Genomic DNA, 26,558 nt, shown 5'->3' with positions numbered 1-26,558 from the left:
TCCTTGCTGTGTGTCATGGCCCCAAAGGCAAACCAAACAAAATGCTCATGTTCCAACATGGTCATGATAACAAATATTTAATAATGCATAAGACCTCCAAAAAAAATCAATTTCCAAGTGTAGGGGTCAGTGAAAGCAAGAGCAAAATTAAACTATCAAGTCTAATTAGGAACTTAGATATTTTCCAATCAACCTGTTACTACATACCTCTGGAGCAGATGGGGCTCAAACCCATGTCTCCTTTTCACACTACCACGGTGCCACAAGAACTCTCAAATCAAAAGCTTACCTTATTAGAGTTGAGTATTTCTTTAAATGATGTCATATGTTGTCCAACTATTTGGGAAATGATTTCCTGATCCTAATGACCCAACAAATCAGGCACTTTCACAATAAATTTAGCAAATCATTCCTTAGAATTCTTATTTTAATATTAATCAGAATATTAAATCTTAATATTTATATACATACCGCATTCCTTATAGACAGTCAACAAGGTTCTCTAAAATGTTTCAGGTCCAATTTAGCAAAGGTTCTAGTTCACAAGGTGAACCTATGCCATCAATCTGCTAGTCTTTGATGCCTATTTCATGCCAGAAAAGCCAGAGAGACAATATGAAATTCAGACCCCCTTACTAGCAGGTCAACACAGAGCAGTGCCTCATTTTCCTCCCCATTCTGCAGGTAACCAATGTTCCACCGAACTCCCCTTTGTTAAGTACAGCCTACCTGTTGCAAAGCAAGATGCCTTTGAGATTGCAGCGTGACTGCACAGGTGTATTGTGTTTGACCTATTTGTCTCTTTTGCAATCTGTCCTGAATGTTACACAACAAAACATGTGCAATTTGGAGGGAATAAAAACATAGTGTGTGAGGAACTTAGCAGGTCTGGTAGCATCTGTGGAGAGAGAAACAAAGTTATTAAGTCCAATATGACTCTTCTTCAGAAACGTGCCATTTACCGGGATTGGGGGCTGCTCATTGAGTGGTTGGGTTAAAACTACTCCCTTAATAAATTCTGGTGAAGCAATGTTTTGTTGCTGTGGAAGTTGTTTTTATCTGTGAAGTCTATTAGCATCCCTGAATATGAAGAAAGATTCACATTTAAATGGGCACCCTCAGGAGATCCCTACATACTTTACAGCCAAATAACTGATGTAAGGAGTGCAGAAAGCAATTTGCACACAGCAAGCTTGCACAAACAAAAGTGTGGTAATGACCAGATGAAGCTTTCTTTTATTAAAGTTGATTGAGAAATAAATCTCAGCCAGGGCACCAAGAAAGACCTCCCTATTCTTCTTCACATTGTGTCATTGATACTATTATGGCTGCATGAAAAAGCAGATGGGGCCTTTGCTTGCTGTCTCATGTGAAAATGGACCTCCAATAGTCAGTACATTCACCAGAACTGCAGTGAAGTGCCAGCCTTAACTTTTGAGCCCAGATCTCAATTCAATTACTATTCCAGTCTCACTTAGAGTGCTATTCTGTATAGAATCATTAAATTCTGTCATCTGTAATTACACTGCAGGCAGTTCAGAAAAGGTTCACTGGATTGATTCCAGAGATAAAAGGCTTGTTTCGTGTGGAGAGATGGAACAGTTTAGGCCTCTACTTGTTAGAGATTAGAAGTTGAGAAATGATCTAACAGAGATTTATAAGTTGCTTAAGGGGATTGACCAGACATTGAGCACTTGTTTCCCTTGTGCGGCAATCTAGAACATAGGTCATAGTTTTAGGCTTTTAGTGGCAGATTTAATAACAGAAGAGGAGAAATCATTCTCTCAGAAGTCGTGAGTCTGTGAAATTCACCTCTCCCGAGTGGAATGGGATGCCAGGATACTGAATAAATTTACGGAGGAGATAGACTAATTTTTAATTAGTAACAGGTTATGGAGAGCTGCCACAAAAGTGGAGTTGGGGCCAAGATGAAATTAGCCATGATCATATTAAATGGTAGGCCAGTATTGATGGACTGAATTGCCTACTCCTACTCCTACTTTTGGGTTGCACGATGGCTCAATGGTTAGCACTGCTGCCATATAGCACTAGGGATCCGGGTTTGATTCCACCCTTGGCTGTGTGGAGTTTGCACCTTCTCCCCATGTCTGTGTGGGTTTCCTCCAAGTGCTCCAATTTCCTCTCATAGTTCAAGGATGTGCAGGTTAGGTGGTTTGGCCATGCTAAATTGCCCATTGTCTCTAGGGATGTGCAGGCTAGGGGGGTTAGCCATGGGAAATGCAGGGTTACAGTGATGGGGTGGGTCTGGGTAGAATGCCCTTCAGAAGGTTGGTGTGGACTCAATGGGCCAAATGGCCTGCTTTCACACTGTAGGGATTCTATGGTTAAGTATCTGTCTGGAATTAATATTACAAATTATGGAATAATATTAGAATTAATACACCGTCAATTATTCAAAATGAACATCATAGATGAGAACATTTCTGAAACCATTCATATTAATATTGTCTCACTTATTTTTACATTTAAAAAGAGATGATAGCAAATGATATTCCACAAGGAAATTTAAAGGGGCTGTTACTTTATTGCAATGGCAAAGGATCTATCATCATAGGGTATCAATCAATTTCATGTACAAATTGCAGCTCAGTTCTGTAACATGACTTAAATGTGTGGTCAACAATAAAAAATTCTCCTTACAACACTGGAGAAGCAAATAAATATATTGACAGATTATTATATATAACAACCTTAGGCAGTTAATGTAAACTCCACGCAATGTAAAATACAGTCACTTCTATTGCTTTGGAAAACCTAGATGATATCTTATGTTCAAGTTATTTATTTATAGTTATGACTATGTTGCACTAAAAACCAAATTTCATCTTCTTGAATGTGAGGAAAGATCATTTCACTTTTCAGTATTAGTACAAGTAATAATGTCAAAAAATATAACTCAAATTCATTAGTGTAAACATTTGGTTCTTTATTTTTTTTAAATAGTTTCAGCTCTTACATGCTAACATACTTTAAATGCTTGACCATCTACTGCATCAATAAGCTCCAGTATGACTTAGACAAATCTACCAAGAGATCAAATAATTAAAAAACAATTAAAAAGTGACAGTAAAAAAGCTAAATTTTATATATTGTATGATTAATAAGTGATATAATTGCATTTGTCTAAAGTAGCTTTTGCAAAAATACCCTACAGTTATAAAATTAGTTCTTTATAATTTGTGAAAGACCTTAAACTATACTTTGACTATATACAACCCCCACAAGAATTTTCCAACTATGTCTCTGTATAATGGCAGTTGTAGCAATCTCTTAATTTTTTGCTGGATATCTTCAACATGGCAGCTGATATATTTGGCATAAAAAGTTTGAACCTATAAGTATGTTTGCAAGTTTAAAAGTAGAAGGAAACTCTACTTATCAAAACATATTCTGCTTCAGTAGTATGGTTTTGGCTTCAGCTATTACTACAATTATCCAAGCTGGAAAATTCTAGGTATTAACACTTTTGGGTTGTATATTTATTTTTTTAAAAGCTAGTTAACATGTTGCAATGTACAATGTGGAAAATCTGAGTTACAATCAGTATTTGCTTTGATAATCATATGGTATATTAACATGTTATTTGTCACAATTTTTCAAATGATGGAGGCATCAGGTATACTGCAAGGTCTTTTATTTGCCATTGCTCTCTTTCAAATACTTCACCAGGTTAGAGTGTCTAAAAAGTTACAAAAAAAGGCAAAAAATTGAAAAGCTTACTCAAGGAGAACTCTAATAGAGAATATTACACATTTTGGATGGTGTTATGGGAAGATTCAACACTGTTGGCATCAAAATGCAACATAACTCATGGAGCTATTTAGTTTCCAATTGAAATGACCATTCTACAAATACATAGCTGGCATCAGTTGTAGAATATTCTGGATTAACACCCTGGATATGTAATTTATAACTAAAATATTCATGTTTTTAGAAAATTCAACAACCTCAAGTAAAACAAAACAAAGACAATTCTTTGTTGTGTTGTGGTTTTGGAAATTACACAATTATCATTTCATTACAAAATACTTATTTATCTTATCTCGTTGCAAGTCTCTATTACTTTAACAGTATTAAGGGTCCTATGCTCAGTGTTTAATCACTTATCCTTACCACGTTGGTAAGTACAGTACTGTGAATCAAAGAATTTGTTTCTGGTTTTTATGAAACACAATAGAGTGAAGTAGCAATAGGGCTAAATTGCTGAAGAAAAGCAATGACTCATTTTGTTTACAAAAGTAGTCATATGGTATTTAACAGTAAAGGAATGTTGGTGTTAAGCTTAGATCAGTATTAAAATGTAGAGTACCATAAAAGGATAACAGAACACTTGAGGGATAAGCAATAAAATGAAAGATTATGCACCATCATTTTCCTATAACAGTGCAATTAGTAAAGGCACCAACATGTTTTTTTTTCAAAAGGAACTGAACTTCCACTTGGTGGGAAGCTTACATGATAAACTGACCAACCACTTCTATCAAGATTTTCCTATTTACACTTCTTTCTGCATTGATACTCGGATACCGCTGAATATTTTCCCCACAGCTTCATAAAAGGGGTCACAGAAACTGTGGATGCAAATAGAGTAGACTCTGCTGATGCACTGTATTTCAATCAAATAGCTCTTAATGCAGGGCATCACTGCCCAAATATGGATGAATGTTAAAACCGCAAAGTAAATTCCCCAGATGATTGCTAAAGGTATCCCAAAGAGCCCTGACAGAAGGCGGTAGCACCAGTATTTAGACACTGTGAAGACGGTAAAGCTGGCCTTCCAAACACCATCAAAGCTGTGAGTTCCTTCGGGTTCAGCAATCACTTCTTCAAAATCTATCTATGGTAGGAGAAATACAAAATATACTGATTAAAACTTCTGCAGAAAATGCATAATTTGCATTTGCAAACTATAAAAATATTCTGGGAAGCATAAATAATGAACTGCTTTTTTTGCTTGAATAATATCTACAATCATTGTTCTCCATGAATCAGAAATATTGGAATACCTCACATTCACAAACTCATTAGATGCAAACTCCATTAAGCAGATGAAATCTCAAATTAATGTCACTTGTCTACACATCAGTATTGCCTACGCTTCTTTCTGCCCTCAGGTTTGTCGCTGCTGAATTGCATTCTACCTGCCTCCAATCATTTATATTTGGTTCAGAGGAGTTTTTTTTAGCCTTCTCATCCTTCGACATCTAAACACCACTATTTTTCAAATTTCTTTTTTTAATAGTTAGGATGTAACTTTAGCTTTTGGCTTCTCTCCACTAAGTTAAGAATGTTAAAGCTTAGTATACAAAAGGGCTTTGCAATGGAGAGAAATGAAAACATTCTTTCCATCCTCATGACATCCTCACTTAGCAAATATAAATTAAAGGAACCTTTGTGATGAAAATTAGATTGGAAAATATCAGTGGTAAACAATAGAAACAGTCGAGATATGTTACACGTCAGGAACCTCCTAATTATGATAAATAAGTTTTGACATGTTGTAGTCAAAAACAATTTTGGATGCAGATGGCAGAAACAATCTGATAGAATGCTTAATCTAGTCATTTGGAAACACATACATGAGGGCTTGGAATAATGCAGCATTGTGCAATGGCGTGGGTAAACCTACAAATTGACACTGAAAGTCGCAATGTGTAGAGCCTGGTATGTAAAAAATTATATACCTGCAGATTTGGTAATTTAATTCAGAATAGAATTACATTGCAAGTGATAATTGACAAACTATAAACATGAACTAATTTGGATTACTGTCAAAGATTCCGCGGGCCCCAAGGTGCCTATAGAACACCGGCATTGAAATCGTATGGCCGGTATGTAACAGCCAGCACTGTTGTACTGTGCTATATGAAGATCACAGCAACTGATATTGTTAGGGCATAAAAAAATTTAATCATCGAATAATGTCACTGTGAAAAGATGTGTTATTTATCTAACAGTCTTATGATGTTCATGAATGCATGGGAATACACAGGAAATGGTATTTAAACATTAACTCGGTTTGACTATGTCCCATTTGGATTAATTATACATACAATGGAAATAATGGCGGCCTGATAGCACCAATTTATAATCTTCTAACACATCTTGTGATAGAATACTGTTCTGGGAATAGTAGAATTTGAGAGCAATAGATGAATTTGAATAAGATCAGATCAGCTTAAAACAATTAGATACAATCTGAAATTCTTTTAAAGTATTATAATTCTTGCCACAACATAATTAGCAATGCCTGTTCTGAATAGTGGCTATGAAGTTTTCATTTTCACATGAATTGTATCAGGTAAGTGTAGCGTTTGAGAAAGATGCATCTTTAAAAAAAGAACTAGAAATGAGCAAAGAGCAAAAAGTAGTAATAGCAGAGAAAAAGAATAGCATAGTCACTAGTTGTGTTCTTTGTAGAGTACAGTACAATAGTGCTGGCTGTTCCATACAGGTCATGCAGTTTCAACGTAGGTTTTCCACAGGAGAAAGGAGTGGGAAAAGAAGGGCATTTATTTACACAGCACCTCACTGCACATCTCAAAAATGTCTCAGTGCTTGAAGTGAAGTGAAAGCATTTGAAGCATAATGACAATTATCTATTCTCATGCAGCACAAGGTTAAGAGTTTACTGAGGTATATGGTTTCTCTTTCTCCTCTGCATCAAAACCTTCAGACCAATTTTATTTTTCCCATTGTAATAAGACTTCAGCCTGGTTTTAGCTGTTGGTAACAGCCTCTGGCAGCTAAAAATAATTCCCTCGGTATTAACATTTGCATCAAAAGCCAGCAAAATTACCAGGCCATCCACCATCTGTCATCTGTTGAGACATTGACAAAGGTAATGAGAGTTGTAAATCGGCTCTACGCAGCATGGTCTTAGCTATTTTAGTTGAAGTCAAAACTCCAGTCTTGACTCCCAAACATGGTTCAATTGGAAGAGTTCCAAACATGCTCAAGTGCCATATGATTCAGGGGATGGGAAAGAAGGAGGAACAATAAAGGTTTTATTCCTGAACCCAGCCTGCACTTATCAATTGGTTAGACTTTTATGTTGCCCTTTTACTGCCTACAATGGTTGCAGCCTGAGAACAAAAGTAACCAAACAGTTGGTGGCTAAATTAAAAGCAGAATCCATGCCCATGAGCTGAAGAGGAACAATTTTAGTTTTGGCCATCAGTTCCTAGTGCTCTTGCCAAAATAATGTGGTACTGCAGATGCAAATGCAAATGCAAATGAAAAATGCCAATTAGATTTAGTAAAATGTTAAAATCGGCCAGATCATTAAAGAAAATGCAGCAGTTGAGCTGTGGCGATTTGAATTACAAGTAGATATCAGGCTCAAATTTTAGTTTTCTTCCCCAAACAGTAAGGGTTTAGTTAGGTTTAAATGATTGCAGAAGAAAAATGCTAAAGTTGTAACACTGTATAAGATTCTGGAATAGACCTAGAATGAAAAGCATCACTTATCTGGTTATATTACATTCAATATCCATATCTGTATACTTTTGCAACCTATCAATTTATATATATCATGTCTGACATAAGAGCTAAAACATGCCAGTGACAAGAGTGTGATGACATCGTCCAAGTTTCTGGCCTACGCTACTGCTTTAATGTTTAATGTTCACAGCTGGATTTTTCTTAAGAGCCGAGACTGTCTTTGTTAAGGTTTGGCTACACATATGACACAAGCAAACGCAAGTGATAATGTATACATGTGGTTCCTTCCACAATTCCATAATAGATGTTCTGAAAACTTTTAAAAAGTAAGATTGTGTCTTAAAAAAAGACTGTTTAAAACATAAAATGCACATGTCATACAGTTGAATATTTTTGGTTTTTGTTTAAGACCGTTGCATTTAAAATGAAAGCTACATCTTTGAATGCTTAAAACTGCCTTTCTATTGATTAATGCAATAGTTACAGGTAACAACGTGCGAAAGAATTGCTTTGCTGTGCCATGCTATCAATTTAATTTTCCTTTAGTAAGGCTTAATTTAAATATTGTGTTACTACAGTGTGTTATTATACAGGTTTCACACGTGGACTTCCCACGTTAGATTCCATAGTGGTTGCAATTTAAGTGCTACACATAATTTGCTTTACAGAGTATTCATTTGAAAGAATGACAATGAGCCTGTCAAAGTACTGACACCATCCTCATGCTTTCTATGGTTAAAGCTAAAAATGGTGTCACCATCATTATTGGGGAGCAGGCCCCAGTTTTAAAATTGTTTTCCACAGTGGTAGAAATGTACTGCACTATGAACTTTAACAATATAGTTTTTATGCTTGTTTTGTTAAAATGTAAAATAAATTTACAATGGGTGAAATAATAACAGTCTCATTACATCATTGCACACATTCACAATTGTGGTCTTGGTTCGGATTTTATCAATGCAATAATGATCCTTTAATTAAAGCTAATATTGGACTTCAAACATAATCAGCAATACTAAATATTTCAATTGCATACATGATCATTTGCACAAATTTTCTTTTGAATGTTGATTTTAAACTTCTGGGTGTCAAATATACTTGTTATTAATAAGAAAGCATCTGATAATTTAAAATGTACAGGCTGCATGAAAAATGTTACCAAACCTGTTTTTTCCTGTTTTCCTTTAATCGCATTAACATGTCACTTTTACGTGATGAAACGATGACAAATACAAAAGAAGTTCCAGTTATTCTTTTCTCTGGTTATTTTTATCTGTTTTATGTGATTGTTACCTCATCCATCCAACATCAGACTGAAATTGATAAATAAGCTAATTTGGTTTGTTGGATTCTTTTGATAATATGTATATACGAATTAGTAAAAGTTTGGCAGGTAGTCAGTTTCTCGTAAAGTTTTTGACTGTGTGGAATGAACTAATTGTTGAATGCAGCAGGTTGAAGGCTGGGTGCTGGGTAACTCCACACAGTGCTGGATACAGTGGACATGGTGGAGTTGGCTTGGTGCTGGGTACAGTGAGCATAATGTAGTGGGCTGGAGGATGGATGCATGGGACTTCGTGCTGGGTACAGTGACCACAGTGCACCAGGCTGGCAGCAGGGTGCAGCTACACAGGACATAGAACACAGTACAGTACAGCTCAACAACAGGCCCTTTGGCCCACCATGTCTGTGCTGACCATGGTGCGATTCTAAATTAATCCTGTCTACCTGCATAAGGTCCATATTCTTCTATTCCCTGCCTGTTCATGTGTCTGTCTAAATGCCTCTTAAACATTGCCATCGTATCTGCTTCTACCACCTGGCCTGACACCTTCTGCATAAAAACTTTCCTTGCACATCTCCTTTAAATTTCCCCCCGCTCATCTTAAACATATGTTCCTTAGATTTTGACATTTCCATCCTGGGAAAAAAAGACTCCAACTATCCACCCTATCCATGTCTGTCTTAATTTTATTGGCTGAGGGATGGATGCAGTGAACACTGAGGGTGGTGGGGGTTGGCAGAATGGGCACAGTGAGCACAGAGCAGTATACAGAGGGATGGGGTCAGTGGACTTCATGTTGGAAGCAGTGAGTGGTGGTGGGGCACAGGGCACAGAGCAGTGGGCTGGGAACAGCGGACTCAGAACAATGAATTGGGAAATGGACAGTGGGCTGGGGGATGGGGGTAGTGGACACAATGCAGTGAATTGGAGGATGGGTGCAGTGGTCAGTGGATTCACTTGAGTAGGTAAAGAGCAGTGGGCTGGGGATAGGTTCAGTGGACTGGCTTGAAAGGTTATAAAGCAATGAGTTGGGGGTTGAGAGGTTACAGAGCAATGAGCTGGGTGCAGTGAGTACACAGCAGTGGCCTGGGGAGTTGGGTGAGGTGGACTGGGGTGTGGATTGAGTGGTTACAGAGCAGTGGGCTGGGTGATGGGTGCAGTGGGGTATGGTGCTGCTTGCGGGGTGCAGTTTTGATAAATGCCTTTTTTGCACTCAGTATAATCCACACGGGTCCTTTCAACAGACCGGGAGGACCCTGCACTTTTCACACTGTTTACAAGTTCCGGTCTGTCGCTGAAATCTCAGGCTATTTCAGGGATGAATCATCTCTCGGCCAATTCCATGTTTGTTGTTAGAGTTCTGTGACAGCTTTCAACAGCAATCCGTCCCTGGTGCCTATCAAACAAACCAGTAGCTCAACATCAATCCATATCCTCCGGGGGGGTCGAAAATTCGATGCTTCACGGGGGAGACACGACGCCCAGAGAAACTGGAACAATTATAATTGGTAAGAGGGGTTCGTCAATAGGACTGAGAGCAGTTGGGATCATACTGGGTAATAACCCTGTCCCTGCAAACCTGTTACCTCTGACTACCTTCTATACAAACATTTAACTTTAATTCCTGCATTATTTCCAACTTTAACAAACTTCATCTCTCTTCCTTACCTTAACCACATCTTCGTTCAGATGTTTTGGATCTCTGTTGATCAAATCGATCTCTTTGGTGTGAACATCTGTCACGTATTTCTCGTTCAACTTCTCATCTTCCATTTTATTATTGGGTTTGTAAATGTTCCCGTGGTATCTGATCGGCGACGGGTATAAAAGTTCCTGGGAAGGCTTACAACAATTTCTTATTTAAGCTGACTTTTGAGTTGTTCCAACATAAAACACCGAAGGTAGCCGCTGCCTGATACCTAAGAGGAACTTTGTGCAGCCTGATCGTATTTAAGTGGAAAAGTAGAGCGGCACCACACCCCTGTGAACCGGAGTTGGCGGCAGCAAAACCATTCCCAATCTGGCAGCAGGGGGCAGCACAGGGGCTCGCCTGGATACAGTGAGTCACAACAATAATGACCCACTGGGAAATCTCCCTCACTGCTAGGGATACAGTGAGTCACTCCAGCACTGCACCCTCTGGGAGATCTCCCTCACTGCTAGGGATACAGTGAGTCACTCCAGCACTGACCCACTGGGAAATCTCCCTCACTGCTAGGGATACAGTGAGTTACTCCAGCACTGCACCCTCTGGGAGATCTTCCTCACTGCTAGGCATACAGTGAGTCACTCCAGCACTGCACCCTCTGGGAGATCTCCCTCACTGCTAGGCATACAGTGAGTCACTCCAGCACTGCACCCTCTGGGAGATCTCCCTCACTGCTAGGGATACAGTGAGTCACTCCAGCACTGACCCACTGGGAAATCTCCCTCACTGCTAGGGATACAGTGAGTCACTTCAGCACTGCACCCTCTGGGAGATCGCTCCAACTGAGGGATAAAAGTGAGTCATACCAGTAATGCACCCTCTCGGAAATGTCTTCCAACTGAGGGATAAAGTGAGACACTGCAGTACTACACCCTCTAGGAAATCTCTCCAATTTAGGGATACAGTGAGTCCCTCTAGCAATGCATCCACTGGGAATTTTTTTTATTCAGGAATGCAGTGAGTCACTCCAGCACTGCATCCCACTGGGAAATCTCTCATTGAGGGCTACAGTGAGTCACTGCAGCACTGGAAAATCTCGCACCAGGGACGCCATCATCCAGGCTACCTGTTGCCAGTTAAACACCGAAGTTTTGTTGGGATATCTTCCTGTAAGACTTCGCGAGTCCAGAAACCGCCCGCTAACTGAACACGGCGTTGTATTCTCCTACAGCCGGCCTCCCCTCCCTCCCCATCCCCTTCGGGCAATGCACAACTACTTGGGGAGGTACCGAATTCAATACCTGTATACGAACATCCACCAGCCTCTCAGATTCCCTTTCTCCGAAAGTTCTGTTTCATTTTGCAGAACAGTAAATGCAGGATTAATAAATCCAGCAGTTTGAGAACTGAGTCACCGTGGAGATCAGATGTTTTAACAGGAAAGGAATTGTTTGGGGAGCTTCCTTAAGACTGGAGTGTCAGTAGGAAGTTAACGTGTCGTACAGAATAGCGGGTTCAATCCCCGCACTGACTGTGGCACCTAATAGGGAACTGGCTCCTCGCCTTGCCCTGTGCAGAGTGGCGCCCTTTAAATTGTACTCGTCTTCTCAAACAGAGAGAGAGAGAGATGTCTATGTCCTCTCGTGGACTCCAGTTCTCCTGTGAATCCCTGATTTTAATGAAGGATCCTACAGGTTAAATCGTATCCAACTGACACCATCCATAAATTACCTCTTGTCGATTGTCAGTTTTGCATGGTTTTAAGAATATCGATTAACACCAGAGGAACAGAAAATGCTGGAGGGAGTTGGTAGGTTGGATACTGGGCGGTTCAGGTTGGGGAGACGGCCTGGCAGACACAAAATGAGGAGCCTGCGATTTAGGAATGAGAGTACCGTGAAGCTTGGCAATTCTCTGCCCCAGAGAGCTTTGAATGCTCAGTCCTTGGGTATAAACCAGCAGGGATTGATCTAATTCTGGAGGCAGATGGCTGAAGAGATAAGATTGGAATATGGAGTAGAGCATTAACCTCTGTCATACTGGCGGGACAGGCTCAAACAGCCGAATGGCCTCTTCCTGATAATTCTATGAGGAGCATAGTCCATTGCCAAATGTTGACCTGTCTCCCCACATTACAAGACGTTTTATATTCCATTGATTTACAAGTTTGAATAACAATCTAACGTGTATAATTGATTTGTTTTAAGGAAAAGGTCTCGTGGATTTTCTAGTTTCTTTTATGGCCAAGCATTTTTGTTTCAAAGTCACGATAGGTTCAGTTATTTTGCAGTGTGCGTTCACAATCAACAGGCAACCTTGCATACACTCTTCACAACGAAAAAGCGGTACAGCGACGCCCCGCCACCCCGGCAATTATTGTTGCTATCCCGCACCAGTTCATTATTATCGTCCCGTTCCTCAGCTGTGGTCTCATCTAGTTGTAATAAGGCGGGCGCAACTCTTCCTTACCTCAAAATCCCCGGTTTTGTCACCAGACATAGCTCCCCAAACAACTGGAGGATTTCAGCAAATCTGCTGCAGCTTTCTATTACTACCCTGCGGAAGGAAGATAGTAATGTCAAAGTAGGTAGTGATCGCTGGTCTTTGTGGCAGACCGCCAGTTCCCCTGGGCTGTAAAGGGAGCTCTGACTTGAAGAGCTGCTGCTTTTCAATGCACAGAACGCCAAGTTCCCAGCTACAGCGGAAAATAGGGAATGCATACATGACTTTGCAGTGAATCATAGCGAGCGGCAAGGCTTGGACAAGACCCACTGTGGAAGCTGCGGGAGGCAAGAGGCGAACATCGTCAAACCAGCGAGAGGGAGAGAATGTGTGAGAGGAGATCGAGTGTTAATGCACGGAAGCAGGGCATTCTTGTGCTGGCATAGGAAAGGCGAGACTAACTCCGGCAAATTAGTGACGAAAGTTCAACTGATACTTGCATTGAAATGGAAGTGCCTTTGGGAAAATGTTTTCCAAACAGGGTAACAGTGCAGTGAAATCTGTTTCTTAGGAAGGGAAGCAAAGTTTCGGACATGGGGACAGCTAAATGGAAATTTGCTCAAGAGATACTTGCGAAATTTACCATAGAATCCCTACAACGTGGAAACAGTCCATACCAACCCTCAGAGCATCCCACCCAGACCCATCCCCATATAAACGCACCTAATCTACACAGCCCTGAACACTATGGGCAATTTAGCATGGCCAATCCACCTAGCCTGCACATCTTTGGACTGTGGGCGGAAACCGGAGCACCCAGAGGGGAGCCACACAGTCACCCGAGGAGGGGAAATCGAACCCGGGTTCCTGGCGCTGTGAGGCAGCAGTGTTAATCACTAAGCCACCGTGTCGGTGTAGAAAAGAGGAAATCGAGCAAATTTCATAGGGGTTTAACTACTATTAACAATAGGAATCCATCTATGGAAAAGTATTCATGTGTCAAAGACCAGGGGACCAAACTAAACTCCACACGGCTATTTGCCTTTAACTACAATATAAAAGGTCCCACCGTCCCACAACAAGTGTTCTTTTACGAGAAAGAGACGACTGGCGATGGGTTACCACGCCTTAGGCGAGGGAAAATGTTGAGTAGGAGAGTCCCTCATGGTAACCTCAACCAGCATGGGAATTGAATCCATGCTGTTGGTATTACTCTGCATCACAAACCAGCCTCTGGCCAACTGAGCGAGCTAACCTGCAACCATTTTTGTCCATATAATCAGTTCTCCCGGGAGCATAGATCTAACTTCTTCCACTTTCTCAGATTTTTGGCGTGGTGGCTTAGTGATTAGCACGGCTGCCTCACAGCACCGGGTGACCGGCTTCAATTCCAGCCTTGGGTGACTGTGTGGAGTTACACATTCTCCCCGTGCTTGCGTGGGTTTCTGCCAGGTGCTCCAGTTTCCTCCCAAGGTCCAAAGATGTGCAAGTTAGCTGGATTGGCCATGCTAAATTGTCTGGTAGTGTCCAGGAATGTGCAGGCTAGGTGGATTAGCCATGGTTAATTTGGGGTTGCAGAGTCACAAGATTAGGGTGGGATGCTGTACTGAGTGTCAGTGCAGACTAAATGGGCTGAATGGGTTTTATCTGCACTGTAGGGATTCTATAGTTCTAACATGGATGGGTGTCCAATCTCAGCAGTCTTTGATACATTGGGAAAACAACATCTCCCTTCAATAGTGGCCCCGGGTACCATCATCTACAAACATGGGAACACGGTCCCGTGAAACATGCATTGCTATTAAAAGACTGCATCTCCAAAATCCAAGCTTTATTTCTTCCAGCTAAATATTGGTAAGACTGCAGCCATTTTCTTTATGACATCCCATTCCAAGCTCAAATGCAATGATTCCATCATCCAAACAGCTCTAGCCACTGGAAGCAGCTGTTTGCACCTGTATGTTCTATTCAACCTGATTTTCATTCCCTCCATTATAAACACCACTTCCGCCCACCTCCATTACATTCTTGCCTTTGGCCATTTACTGGTCAAACCTTTATTAAAGCCTTTGCACCCTTTGGATCCTGTGGTATTCCCTGTTGAACAATCCTGGTATCTGCTACTTCTGCCAGTATGTGATACTGGGTAAGAGTTGTTTGATAGTTCAGTGACACATTTACCATTCCCCTTCGTCTTTGCTTTGTATTCAGTCTATCTAGTGACAAATGGTTGAGGATCCACCACTATAGGTTATCTAAAACAGAGATCTATTTTTAAGTAACAGGAAGGTTTACTGCATTATCGTACAAAGTGCAACTACTTTTTGCTATGTATAATTATTAAGACCTTAGTGATCTGGTAGAGATCTATCTGGTCCCTCCAAAAGCTAGAATAGACTACAAGGTGTGTGTATGACAGCTGTAGAATAGTGGAGTCAATGTAACATTAACTCTTTCAGAGCTATTACCTTTATACAACAGATCCAACAATTCTAATGTTCCTTTGGCCAGTTACCCGTCAACTGCCATTTGCAAACTTCAGCTCATTCAAATCTCTGATACTCATATCCTATCCCATGCCAAAGCCCATTCTTATTAAGTTACATCAGCTACCAGTCCAAAAATACTTCAAATGTAAAAATCTTTATCATTGTGTTTCAAATCCATTCCCAAAATCACCTCTCCCATCTCTGAAGCCTCCTTTACAGCTAAATCTACCTCAGTGCTAACGCTGGAATCTTGTTCATCCATTTCCCAATTGGAGGTGGCACCTTTCAGATCAGATGTTAAACTAAGGTATCACCCTCTCATTCCTGAACTAAAAAATGTAAAACATAATTCAATGGGGAGTAGGGCAGTTTCCTTGGTGCCCCAGATAGTAGTTCTTCCGAAGGAACATCACTAAGCTGATTCTCTGACTCTTATCAAATTGCTATTTATAGGTATTTGTTATTCATCCAGTTTCATACATTGCAACATTGTATGTCAAAAGTACTAAAGTGCTTGTGAAGTGGTAAAGTTATGGGAAGTGCTATACCAAAGCAGGACTGGGTTTCATGACAGAAGTATGGAATACCACTCCAGGAAGTGATTCTAAACCTACATAAAGCACTAATTCAATACCAGATGGAATTCTTTATCAAATTCTAGGCTCCGCACTTAAAGAGGTTTGTTAAAGATTTAGAAAGGATGCAGAGATTTACTAGAATAGTTCTAGCGATGACGGATTGCAGTCATTTAGACAGACTAGAGAAACTAGAGAGACTATCAAACTAGAGAAGGTTTACCTGAGTTGTGATCAAGGTGTTTCAGATCATATAATGTTCAAACAGAATAAATACAGAGAGAAAGAAATTCCAAGATGTGACAACCAGGGATTTCAGGTGATTGATTTGAGACAATGAGGAAAATCTATCTTTATGTAATGAGTTGTTAGGATTTGGAATTATCAGAATTTGGCTCATCAGACACTGGAAACAGATTCACTAGCCGTCTTCAATGAGGAATTGGACAAACAACTGATGGAGACAAATTGCAGTCCTATGAAGAAAGAATGGGTGAATTTTACTGATTGGACTTTTTTTTTGAAAAATAATGCTGATCTCATGCTTTCAATGGCCCTCTTCTGTGCTGTACTAGTTTGTAATTTATGAGTCCTTTTTTTTTCCTTGTGCATGCAATCCAGCTCAGATATCTAGAGTGTATAAAATATTCAATTCAGCTTATCATGAAGACTTACAAATCAAGCTTTAAGATCGTGAACTGGCATATAGATTATATACTGAGTTTATGCATAAATGATAATTTAGTTAAGCTCTGAGATTACAATTAGTTTTGAGGTTTCAGTATTAAGGTTATAAAAATTCTTTATGCATAAAGGTTTGCATCAGCATTTGAGGTAGTGGCTGTTGATAACAAAATATAAATCATGACAGACATGAAGACACATTAAAGAGTGCAATATCTCAACTATAACTGGGTTCTCTATGTTAGCAGAGCAAGTTACGTTTAAAATGTAAGATTGCTATGCAGTTTAACAAATCTACATTTACTCAACGTGACAACTTTAGTTATCAGCTAGTGGCCTTTTCCACAAGTTGACTTTACGGTTCTGTCTGCAAGTTTCCTTTTGGTAGTTTGTAGTGATCTTTCCATAACCAAAGGCCCATTGACTGAATTGTGGTACTTCAATCGTTGCCATTCCATAGTCAGTTAACTCAATGCAGAACAAAATCTATGCTGTTTTGTTTGTATGACAATAAAATGTGGATGATGCTTTTACCCAGAGGAGTCAGTGGATTTTAAAAAATGACCTCCTTTAACTTTATTCAGTAATTGTGCAGTGCACATGATAAACTTTTCTAAATGCTAAATTTCTTATGCTCCTGCTAAAACTGATTCTGGTTTCAAGCTGATAACAGACCAAATCATCTCAGGAAAATAAATATTAATGTATGATGCCACCCAGTTGTTTTAATTTGTAACTTTGTAATGGTATCTCAAAATAGATCTGAAGAAGGTACAATACGTGCACAGGGCTCAACTTTTTAAAGCACTGACATAGATATTCCACTGATGTATAAACATAAGATAGATTTGTATAGAATCCATTACATATGTGCAGTGCATAATCTTTTCAAGTGCTGAAAATACAATATCTTAAAGATTATCAACATTTCATCATCATTAATTATTACAGTAGCATAATATTGGTCTATAAAGGTACAATATACAGCATTATAACAAAGAAGTGTGCATATGTATTCTGATTATGAAGATTTGTATCCACTTGATATGGTAAAATTAAAGTAACTCTAATCACTTAAACAGAAACAGTTGAAATTGTTTTGCTTCCCAATCTGTCAATTAAAGTTATTACTATTGGATATTCAACCACAACTTACATAAGAACATGAGGAAATAGGAGTGGAAGTACCTTATTGGGGCCCTCAAATTTGCTCTATTAATCAATAAGATAATGCTCGATCTGATTGTATCCTTAACTCCACTTTCCTGTTAGCACCCATAAGTATTGACACCCTTGTCAAAAAAAAATGTCCAGTTCAGCTTTGAGTATATTCAATTAGCCAGACTTCACTGCTCTGTGGAAAAGAATTCCAAACACTAATAACTTTCTGAGGGAGGAAGTTCAGCCTCGTCCGTACCTTAAATATGAGACCCCTTATTTTCAAACTGAGGTTCCTACTTTTAGATTCCCTGAGGGAAAACATCCTGTCAGTGTCTACCCCATTAAGCCCCCTCAGAATCTCTTATTTTTCACAAAGATCACTCTTCTTTATCTAAACTCAGTGAAACGTCTTAACCAGATTATTGTTCTTTGTGTAATAAAAATCCTAAACGTAACTTAAAGAGAAAGAATAGAAAATGGGACTAAATAACTGAAGGATGACAAACCATCAAGGAAAACATTAGGAGCAGCGACTGGATTTTGAGAAGTGCAACAAAAAAGATACTTGGAAGATTAAAGAATGAATGCGGAAATCTAAAGCTGAAGGAGGGTGGAAATAAAGTAGGGGGAGACTTTGGAAGGATTTGAAGATGAAAGTAATGATTTTAACTTGAAGATGAAGGCAAAGATTTTAAACTTAATGTATCAAGGGATGATAAGCTAATGTAGCTCAGTATAGACAAATGCAATCGGTAAGCATGCATCTATAAAATGGATATACAAGCAACACACCAAGCTAGTGAGGCAAGTATATGAACTATACAAGTCCCTAGTCATATTGGTTAAGTCTGAGAGAGTATTTTGAACATATACAATGTACTAGAAGTTATATATGATTTATTATGCAAATCTTGTTATTTTTGCAAACAAAACAGCATATGCACAGTTATTGTTGGTCCTGAAGCCATTGCAAAAATAATACTTATCTAACTTTGCCTGGCAATGTCTTCAACTAACAAAATAATTAGTGAACAAACCTATTTACAAACCTCAAAGTTTAGAGTTGTTTCCTTTTTAATGATCAGATTTTGCTTTAACAACACCGTATTGAGGGCATATGAGCATTTCTTGATATATAATACAAAAAGTAATTATTGCACAACAATATCTTTGTAAAACCTTACTTAATTATTACCAGAGACAATGTGCATCCTGGTGCATAACAGAAAATTTCAATTATGCAGTATGCTTATTTCTAAAAGAACTATTTGCAAAAGTGCGTATAATACTTTTAAAAAATATCAGGCGCTTTCTGAAAAAGTGTATTTGGAATGAAAAATAGAAGAATAGCAAATGTTAGTCTTTTTTCTTAAGATCTGGGAGAAATCCTTTTGTGTAATGGCTGTCCTCTTTGATTACCAATCATCTTTTTCTTATTTCCTTAAGCTCGAGTGAAGCGCAAATTAATTGCAGAGAAGCAGCGTCCCATACTCTGATACAGAGGAGAAAAAAACATGTCCATAACAGTCTTCCAGATGGTTTTACAGGAGGGCAGGATCATCATAAAGGTCTTCACGATGGGCATAAGAATCCTGAAGTTAAAACAGAGACTATATTACTCACAATCATCTTACAGATTCATAATGATATACGTAAACAAATGGAAAACTCAGCATTTCAAGCTATGCATTATCAATCCACTGAGAACTGCTACAATTTCCTACGTCAAACAACACCTTACAGCTTTTCTCGTGTCAGCTCATGATTGTGAATGTGACCAAAACTTTTTGTAATATTGATTAAGGAATAGATATTGGCAGAACCCTGGGATTAGTGGTCCTCTTCGTCCTCGAAATAGTGCCATGGGATCACTTACATTTGAATAAACAGGCAATGGTGACTTGGTTTAATGTTGAATCCAAAAGGTGAGACTTCTAATAATGCAGTGTTTCCTCAATAGTTCATTGGGGTGACGGCCATGGTTTAACTCACCAAGCCCTACAATGGGACTTGAACCCAGGCCCTTGTGGCTCAGCAGTAATAATGCTACCACCTGAGCCACAGCTGACATGCTGCCATTGATATATGCCAGGAACAGACAGGCTTTGCCATTTAAAAATACATTTCATTTTCCTTCTGTCAATTCTGTGTAGATGTAGTTGTGCATGTCTAAAACCGGTTAAGGGGATTGGCCCTGAAACTTTCATTGCATTGCAGTCCCACAGTTCTGATTTTTGATCACCCTGTGTGTTTTCAGTGGACGTCAGGTCAGAGGACCTTCTTGTGTGTCTGATCCTGCTGGGCCTCGCCAAGGTGGTCATCAACATTCCAGGCAATGGGCCATGGAAGGAGCTGCTGGATACAATTACCTCCCCCTCCCCTGTGGTTACCTCTGTGCCTGGATGTCCTTGGTGTGGGAACATATGGTTTCCACTGACTTTTGAGCCTTCAGCAGCCGATAGGTACCAGGGGCACTGGAGTGCATCATTCACCTCAGGAGTGCCATTTTGCTTTAGCTTTGTAAGATTCCTTTGTTTTAATTTTGTGTTATGACCTGACCTGGAGTGAAGTTCCCCAATTCATTATGGTTCCAGAACTCCCCCGATTTGTGGCAACCTGGTTAATGTAAAAATTACTCCTTCCCTAGTGCTTATCATTCTCCCAGAGCCAAATTAACTTACGTTTTAAAGTAACCCAATTTAACCAGGCTTTCTTGAGTTAAGAAAGAGTGAGTTTATTAATTACTAAACACAAGAACAATTAGTAATACAATACATACAAACACAAATTAGAAGTAAGAGGTGGGTCCAAAAAGATCAAAGTTAACTAAAAAAACAGATGTACTGATCAATCTCTGAATTGTTTGTGAGGAGTAGGCAATTGGTCGTTGCAAATGTTGCAGTGGAGGTTACCAATAGTGTTGATGTTGATAGTTGCACAGTCAGTTTCCTCGGCTCAAATTTTACATTTGGTTAAATTTGGTTGTGATTCTACAGTACTGATTCCTTTCAGTGTCATTGAATTCCAGCATTCAGCGTCAGAGAGAATCCTTTTGCTTTTTTCTGGCTTGCAGCACTCAACAGTGAGACAGGGTCTTCCTTTACCTGCAAAACAGTGTAACTAGGGGCTAGTTTGTTGACTGTGACCTTCACAGCACACCAGCCCTTGAACCCAGGCTGGTACACATGAGAATATCCAGTCCCATTAGCACACCCCAGTGGAATTGAAACTGGGACTTTAAAGGTAAAAAATACAATTGTGTTTGCAGTTTGGGACCTAATGGTCAAGGGGTGGTTTGCTGTTGAGTAGGGAATCATCAACCCCTCATTATCTTTGTTGTCACAAGAGATTACAGTCCATTCTGTTGTGACTTGCTTCTTCCCTCCTTTGAGGGGCTGTTGTTTGTAGATCTGATCACATCTAGACATATGAAAATGCTATGGTTCTCTCTTTACAGATGGCCACTTAATTTACATCTGCAGCCAACTGTGGCTATTTCAGCCCTCTTTGAAAGAATACATTTTGTAATTACACATAAAAAAACGTCCAGAGCACTTTGGGATTCTGACCCATGGCCAAGACAATTGCAGTGTCCCCTTTAAGGAGTTATTCCCAGCTAATTTGGTTTAATTCAGTTGTTATTGTTTCAAAATATTACAAAACCAATTAAGAATAGAAATTGGATGCAGCATTTCCTATAAGTGAAAGTGTCTCATCATCCACAGTAATAGTCACACTTAAACAATGGATATCAACCTGTTGCTTTCTCCTCCCCATTTACTTTACTCAATCCTGTAAAGGAACTTCTCAGTCATCATTGTGCCTATTCTGATAATGAATCCCACCCAAAACATTAAACTTGCTCTTTGACAAATGGACTGTGTGTTGTTTCTTCAGTATTTTCTCATTTTTATGCAAGTCAGTTTGCCATTTGTTCCTTTCACAACATTCAAATGTCCTATCACACTGATAAAATGTACAAATAAAATAAAACACATGTTGCTATGTAAACTATTTTTAAAACATTAAAATTACCGGTATATTATAATTCTACTTAAAAATAAATGAGTAAAATTTGAAACCAACATTTAATAATTCATATTAATATGACATTTGTCTTTCATCATATTTGTGACCAAAATATATTGTCCTTGGGCTTGAATTTCCATTTGGAGACAGTAACCAAAGCATGCTGGCTACAAACATATACATGACCTAAATCTTGGAGGACATTTATTAAATTGATACCTGAAAAGGGCAGATTGTCTTATGAGGAGACACTAGATATAGTGGACTTAAGTTGAGGAATGAGGGGTGACTTGGTATGGATTTTGAAACACTAACAGATTAGCCACGATTTTATTGAATGGCAGAGTAGGCTTAAAGGGCCGAATGGCCTACTTCTGATCGTAGTTATTATGTTTGTATGTAAGTTTGTAAAAAGATTTGGAGTTTAGAAGGAGTTTGGAGCTTAATACATCTAAACCTCAAAACTATCATGTGGTCTATCAGTCCATTACATCTTTGTCCACAAAACCAGCTGTATTTGCAAAAGATGCGTTTCCTGCACTCACACTTGATCAGACGTTCTTTGAAAATTATCAGCACATTTTCAGGAGCTGCAGCAAATTAAGTAATGTTTATGACAATTTGTTGCAACCTTTCAGCATTTTTTTTCAAATCCTCATTAAGACCTGCTCTGTATATTATTATTTTACTTCATTTTATGGCATAAGTGTAAGTCATACTAAAAGCTGAAAAACTGCCCTGATTGCAGGTACTTAACAATTTGTGGTCAATTACACAAAATTTACAACACAAAACAGGAATCCAATTTGCTGGAATGTTGTGTTTATGATGTGCACCAGCTTTGTCCCACCATACTTCATCTAAACCTAACAGCATATCCATGCATTCGATTCACATTTTATGTTAATTAAGCTTCCCCTTAGAAGCATCTCTGCTATTCAACTTGACCAACCATATTGCAGCAAGTTCCAGATTCTAAACAATCTCTGTGTAGAGACATTTCTCCTGAATTCCTTTTGAATTGATGCATGACTATGCTGTATTTAAGATAAAGAGTTGTCTGTCTCTTCTTGTCGGCCTTTTTGATTCTCCTAATGTCATCTTCAGTTGCTTTCGTACTGAATGTTATTTTCTGATTCTTTCAAATACAGTATCCATTATTAACAGTAATTAACGTCCGACTTGTGCTTGAAACTATATGAACGTAAAAACAGGCATAGGCCCTTCAGTCCCTTCACGCCTGTTCTACTAGTCAATTATTTTACAGCTGATTTACATCCTAGTTCCATCTACCTGCTGATTTGTATGAACGATAGCCGAATGAATTGTAACTTGAATTTTCATAAGAGAAATATATTAGCCCCGAATTTGCTGTCAAAGTAATAAAGAGTTTAGTGGTGGTGTTATTATGGATATGCAAGTACTCCAACAACCTGTGACAAGGACAAAGTACTTTACCATTAAACTGATGATAATGACATTTCACCCTCAACCACCCTTTAAGTATCATGAGACTGTTGCATTTACACATTAAATAACCATTCATCTTGCCACAGGGCCACTGTGTTCTGACCTTCTGAGCACAACATTAGATCAACTTCTGTCTCCAACTTGTTCTACATGGTTATTTTCTCTCTCCTTGTTTTGCTGGGTTGGTTTTGTCTTGTTTCTCCCTTTCTCAGCTACCCATGTTGCAAACGCCATCTGTAGGCAGTACAGAGAGCAAGATGCTATGAAGAGGAACCCAAGAAGCCCTGGCCCTTGGACACAGCCTCCCGCTCTCCGGGCGGTGCAGTGGGTGAGCAGCAACCGAACAGATTTGGTTCCCAGCCTCCCGAGCTGTTTCATCCCCAGCATGAAGACATCAGCGGCGTATGCACAGACACATCCTGACATACTGACATTAGCAGTGCTTTCAGCAGCTGGTCACTACCGGCTGTCATGGAATGTGTTTGTGTATACGCAGGGGCCATTTTGGTGTTATGGATAATCTCTCTTTTTGTGCTGTATTCATACTATTTTTACATAACAATTTACACCTCATTTGGACATGACCTTTTATTTCTTCACGATATCCACTCCCACTCCTTTTGGCTGTTGTAGTATGAAATCTGTTGCCATTTAATCTCCCATCTTCACCTACTCCCTCCCCCTTCCACTGGTTGTACATTTCAATTTTGCTTCAGTTCTCGTAAAAGATCATTAATAAGAAAGGTTAACTCTGCTTCTCTGTCCACAGTTGCTGCCTGATCTGCTGAGTTTTTCCAGCTGTTTTTATTCTTATGACCTTACAGTGGGTAACAGTTCAAAATTGAAGGATGAGGGAAGAGGCTGCTCACAAACAGTGAGTTCAGAGCTTTTCTTAGGCCCTGATTGTTTTTGGTGATTTACACCCACTTCTACTTGCAGGCTGAGTTCATATGGCTGGACAGGTGGTTTGCAATACCACGTGATGTCAGGAGAGTGGGTTCAATTCCCACACTGGCTGAGGCTTTTCCTTTCTTTATTCATTAATGGGATGAGGGTGTGGCTGACTAGGCAGCATTTATTGCCCATGATCTGAAGTCACATGTAGGCCAAGCCAGGTAAGGATGTTAGTTTCCTTCCCTAAAGGACATTAGTGAATCTGGTGGGTTTTCCCCCAACAATCAACTCTTAATTCCAGATATATTAAATTCAAATTCCACCATCTGCCATGGCAGGATTCAAACTGGGGTCCCCAGAATGTTATCTGGGTCTCGGGATTAACAGTCCAGCGATAATACCACTAGGCCATTGCCTCGCCTTAGGGTTACCTTAAGGACTGTTCTTCTCAAATTCTCCCCTCATCTGAGGTATGGTGACCCTTGTACTAAACCACGACCAATCGTCTCTGCTTAATGAGACAGCAGCCCTATGGTCTGGCAAGACTATGGCGACTTTATGGGATTGCCTGCAGACTTTGAGATTGGGTGATTGGGTGTGTGAATGGTACCCCAACAAAAAACTCAAAATTAAAATGCTTTCAGTTCCACATAAAGCTGACTGATTGAATGTTTAGTTTGTGTTGGCAAAATGACCCCCGTTAAGACAAAATCTGTATTGGCACAATCAGACTTCATCTTGACGCTGAGACCTTCCCTCTGCTGCACACATAATGTATATTTTAAAAATGGATATAATTATCAACTGGAGCTGAAAAGCTGCACAACACAACCCTGCTCACTGAATGAAGGGAAAAGGCTTGCTTACCAAATGTGGATGTAACTGAAGACTGCAAAGAGAATGCCAATGACGAAGGCCAGGGGGATGGCGAAAATCAGAGTGAGCACTTTGTACAGCACGAACTTAGTGAATTCAAACGAGACGTGGCTGCAAATCCAGACTCCGTCGAAACTTTGGGTCGCGGCAGGTTCTGCGATCACATCTTCGAAACAAACCTGGGCAGAAGGAAGAGACAGAAGTGGGCAGTGCACCAGTCAGCGTGACTTTTTTTTAAAGGCGAGCAAATTGCACCCGATTCTTTTAGTCGAGACATCATGTGCGTTAGGGGGAGATCAGCGTATCCTTAGCAACACATTAATCTGTTCCAATATCTCCACTGATGCACACACCAGACGAAAAGGGGGATGTGCATGAAGGGCGCTTTGTCACATAATATTACGTGTACATGCAACAAAACACGTTGCTCTGAATTCAATGGTACCACCGCTCACCATCCCCTGTCGCATGCAATTTGCAGACAACAACAACCCCCGCCCCAACCTTCCCAAACAAGCTGCTATTCGGCCAAGTCAGCAGCACACAGTTGAAGCTCGCTCCAAGATTGGACTGCGTGTTTCCCGCTGGCCCAGCTCTCACCTTCACATGAGTGTTTATACCGTAGGGATCTCGCTTGTGGTGCTCCCTCTCCTCGGGCGCCGTTTCTTCCCGGTGAGGAAGCACTCTGATCGGTTGTAAAAATTCGTCATCTTCAAACTTCACCCCACTCTCCATTGTCCCCGTTTCCTTGCCCATTTTTTAAAAAAATTCCCTTTCCCCTCCTACTTTCCGATTCGATTTCCCTTCCTTGTTCACAACTCTCGCTACAGTTTTGCCTGAATCATACAGACCTCACTGAGCCTGGGGCTGAGCCACACCCGCTGGGCGCTGTCTCACCGAGCAAAACCAGCCGAGTTTATCACGGCCTCCATCAAACAGCCTCATAACTCCCTTCAACTTTTTCGTCCACTGGCATCTCTGAGAGAGCTGGGTGGGCGGAGAGACAGTAGTGGGAATCAGCAAATTCTCTGGTAAAACAGGCATACTGCCAGTCTTCAGTCTCTGTGTGTTTCTGCTAATAGCCACCTCAATTATTTAGGGACTCAGACTGACGTGAACAGATTGAACAAAATTGCTTCCCACTGCTTAAACATTCCTTCTTCCGTGAATCCTGTATATATCGGCTGTGAGCGATTGCACCCCACTTCTTACATCTTCGAAAAATCTGTTGTTCTGCTTTTGATTGCACTTCAGCACCAAGCTCATGATCTTAAGGTATCTGGTGTGGGCAAATTGGAGTACCTATTCATGGACCTGGCTCCTGGGTATAAACAGGTCCAGACACTGTAAAGTGTCATTTTAGCTGACGGTCTGCCCCTCCGCTGCAGTTACGTTTGTGCCCCAGGTGTACCTAGAGAGGGAGCACTCAGTGCTCACCAATACTCTCCATACCTTTAGACAGAGGTTAGCACTGCTTTATCCCTCCCTTCCAACTCCATTTTGATTTTGATTTGATTTGATTTATTATTGTCACATGTACC

General features: G+C 39.9%; 2 protein-coding genes across 2 annotated transcripts; both read right to left on the bottom strand.

Annotated features, from left to right (window-relative positions):
• Positions 1-2,925: 2,925 nt before the first annotated feature.
• cav1 (caveolin 1) lies at positions 2,926-13,223 on the bottom strand. Its single transcript, XM_048607643.1, has 3 exons — positions 12,867-13,223; positions 10,418-10,591; positions 2,926-4,858 (listed from the first exon to the last, which is right to left on the bottom strand). Exons 1-3 carry the CDS (start codon positions 12,894-12,896, stop codon positions 4,517-4,519), a joined length of 546 nt encoding a protein of 181 aa, XP_048463600.1. The 5' UTR covers positions 12,897-13,223; the 3' UTR covers positions 2,926-4,516.
• Positions 13,224-17,232: 4,009 nt separating this feature from the next.
• On the bottom strand, positions 17,233-26,036 carry cav2 (caveolin 2). Its single transcript, XM_020511535.2, has 3 exons — positions 25,618-26,036; positions 25,009-25,196; positions 17,233-19,340 (listed from the first exon to the last, which is right to left on the bottom strand). Exons 1-3 carry the CDS (start codon positions 25,771-25,773, stop codon positions 19,190-19,192), a joined length of 495 nt encoding a protein of 164 aa, XP_020367124.1. The 5' UTR covers positions 25,774-26,036; the 3' UTR covers positions 17,233-19,189.
• Positions 26,037-26,558: the final 522 nt, after the last annotated feature.

This window comes from Rhincodon typus, chromosome 18, assembly GCF_021869965.1.
Source record: "Rhincodon typus isolate 14 chromosome 18, sRhiTyp1.1, whole genome shotgun sequence".
Lineage (NCBI taxonomy): Eukaryota > Metazoa > Chordata > Chondrichthyes > Orectolobiformes > Rhincodontidae > Rhincodon > Rhincodon typus.
Note: the sequence above shows the minus strand (reverse complement) of the source record. Positions and strands in the feature narration are given on the sequence as shown.